The sequence below is a fragment of the Galeopterus variegatus genome, unplaced genomic scaffold (genome assembly GCF_000696425.1).
Source record: "Galeopterus variegatus unplaced genomic scaffold, G_variegatus-3.0.2 Scaffold274, whole genome shotgun sequence".
Taxonomy (NCBI): Eukaryota; Metazoa; Chordata; class Mammalia; order Dermoptera; family Cynocephalidae; genus Galeopterus; species Galeopterus variegatus.
Window position 1 is genome coordinate 381973 of NW_007726385.1, and position 2949 is coordinate 384921.

General features: G+C 41.3%; 1 protein-coding gene across 2 annotated transcripts in view; it reads left to right on the forward strand.

The window, feature by feature from the left end:
* Nucleotides 1–2949, forward strand: part of DMC1 (DNA meiotic recombinase 1) — a 44345-nt gene that overhangs the window by 35444 nt on the left and 5952 nt on the right. For both annotated transcript variants that reach the window (XM_008566876.1, XM_008566875.1), the window contains exon 13: nucleotides 738–854. In XM_008566876.1, the coding sequence (XP_008565098.1) occupies nucleotides 738–854 (117 nt within the window). The remainder of the gene's footprint in view (nucleotides 1–737; nucleotides 855–2949) is intronic.

Below are 2949 nucleotides of genomic sequence, written 5' to 3' on the forward strand. Positions count from 1 at the left end.
CTCTCAGGAATCTTCTTTTGCATCGGCCCTAAAACCTCGAGACTGTAGTTGCTTTTTTTCGTTGTAGATTAGTTGATCAGTGATTTATTTGTTGCTCTTGGAAATGCAAATAGTACTCTGGCAGCACAGCGCACACTTCACAGGCTCTCTCTGTCCTCTGGCACGCTCACTCCAGACCCGTCGCCATCTTGCTCCCGCCTGAAGAAATCTTTCTCTAGCTTCCATATCTTAAGCTCAAAAAACATTCTTGAGCACCCACTGTGTAGCTGGTTGCTACAGAGCTAAATACATCGTAGTCAGCCCTCATGGAGTTTAGTGATAAGGAATAGGAGAAGGATTGAGGAAAAATATAATAAGTGAATAAATAATAGTAATAAGGCAGAAAATGAAAAGTGCATTAGAGCATAAATACAGTGTTTGTGGGTTCAGAGGTCACAGCCCAGTTGAGAATATCATCAGGGCCTCAAGCAATCCATCTGTATAGAACATAGAATTCTTTTAAGACTTAAAGAACCACCCTTAAGGTACAGTGTGACCTGGAACATCAGAGACATTCCATTATATATCACAGCTCCAAACCCCACCCTACTCCACAGTTTATGAACAAGCCTCTGCTTGTTAAGAGTACATGCCTACTTTATCCCCTGCCATCCTCCACAGAAAGGTTGCCTTGTAAATGCAGATATTGCTGTACATAGTCCATATGATGAAACCTGAAAAGGTGTTTATTAATGCAGGTTTCAGGCAGACCCCAAAAAACCCATCGGGGGACACATTCTGGCACATGCTTCAACAACAAGAATAAGCTTGAGAAAGGGAAGAGGAGAACTGAGAATTGCCAAGATTTATGACAGGTAAATATTTTTCATCAGATTCTTGTGCATATGGTATTAAACAGAATTGCCTTTCCTACAAGGCTGTGATTCTACAACTGGCAGATGCTACATATTTGAATTTCCTTCTCAAAAATTACGTAATTGATTGGGAAATACTATGTGCTAAATACTAGGGATTCAAGGATTCTGTTGACAAATGGACTTGGTCCCTAACCTTTCAAAACATACAATAAAGCTAGAAAATGTAGTCATCAATTCCAATTAAAGCGTGGTGAGTGCAGGGGAAGTACACAGTATGGGAACATATTCTTCTTTCTTTTTGCCAGTTTTACTCCATTCACTTTTCAGGTTTCAGTTTAAACATCACTAACTCAGGGAACCTTTCCTCTACCCTTACAGAATACGCTAAATGTATATTATACAGTATATTCTTTCACAGTACTTATTTAATTAAGAATTATAAGTTTAATAAATCTTTACAGAGAAACCTACTACCATATATGTTAGCTGTTCTAGGTTTTTGGGACAAAGCAGTGAACAAAACAAAAAGACAAGTCCCTGCCCTCATGGAGCTTACATTCATTCCACTGGTGATGTTTTGTATAACATATGTCATCCCCTCTAACAATAACCCTGAAGAAAGGGACACTATTTGCTTGTTCACCACTGTATTCCAAGTGCCTGGGACATAACTAATGTGCAAAATTTGTGACCAACTGATTAACCAGCCCCAAGCAACAAGGCAAATATTTGTAGTAACTCGTGACCTTACGGATAGAAAAGTATTACCTCAAAAATCAGACAAGCTCTTAGTCTGAGTCACAGTACTGTACTTATTATGTATTGTCATTGAATAAATATTAAATAATCAGTTCCCCCATCTATCTAAGATGGTGTTTATTCATACCCTTTTGCTTTTCATCACGACCCTGTAGAAGACTCTAATAAGCAAATGATATGTTTTATGGAGCTTTAGTAATCTCTAGAAGTTTGCTCCAAAGTTCTTCATTGAATTAGATAGTTATATCCTTGTTACTAAAGTTTCTTGGTCTATATCTTGGACAAATTGCTGTGCTTAGGACTTTCCCTAACACTTTTCACTCTGAATTGTAATTAACTGTTTACATGTACGACAGTACTTCCAAAAGTTCATGGAAAAATTCCTATTATCTTTCAATTCTATTTTTCCACAATCTTTTGGAAGTACCCTCGTACATCTCCCTCACATCAGGGACTAAGTCTGGTTCACTAATGTCTACAGCACCTAACATGGTAGTCGGCATGTTGTAGCCACTCAATAACTATTTGTTGAATTAACAAATAAATGAACTCCATCTATATATTCAATCATTTGTATATTTCATCAAGCCCTCCAAATTTGCAGGATAAACAACTCCTGCAATTTTTACAGTCCTAAGAGACAGGTAGGGCTCTACAGATAAAGAATAATGAAAGGAAGTTATCATAAAGGTTAGTTATGTCAGGGCCAGCCCGGTGGCGCACTGCTACAGTACGCCGCTTGGGAAGTGCGGTGGCGCTCCCGCCGAGGGTTCGGATCCCACATACAGACCGGCCGCTCACTGGCTGAGCGAGGTGCGGGAGCAACACCGAGGGTTGCGATCCCATAGCCGGTCCCGGTCCGGTACGGGCGCGACACTTAGGGTTGCGATCCGTTGCCGGGCACGAAGAAAGACAAAAAAAAAAAAGGAAAAAAAAAAAAAAAGGTTAGTTATGTCAAATGTCCATAAATTTGAATAAAAAAAACAAAACTGGATCAGAGCTTAAAATATCAAAATTTAGGGCCGGCCCATGGCTCACTCGGGAGAGTGCGGTGCTGATAACACCAAGGCCGCGGGTTCGGATCCCATATAGGGATGGCCGGTTCGCTCACTGGCTGAGCGTGGTGCTGACAACACCAAGTCAAGGGTTAAGATCCCCTTACCGGTCATCTTTTAAAAAAAAAAAAAAGGTTAGTTATGTCAGGGCCAGCCCGGTGGCGCACTGCTACAGTACGCCGCTTGGGAAGTGAGGTGGCGCTCCCGCCGAGGGTTCGGATCCCACATACAGACCGGCCGCTCACTGGCTGAGCGTGGTGCTGACAACACCAAGTCAA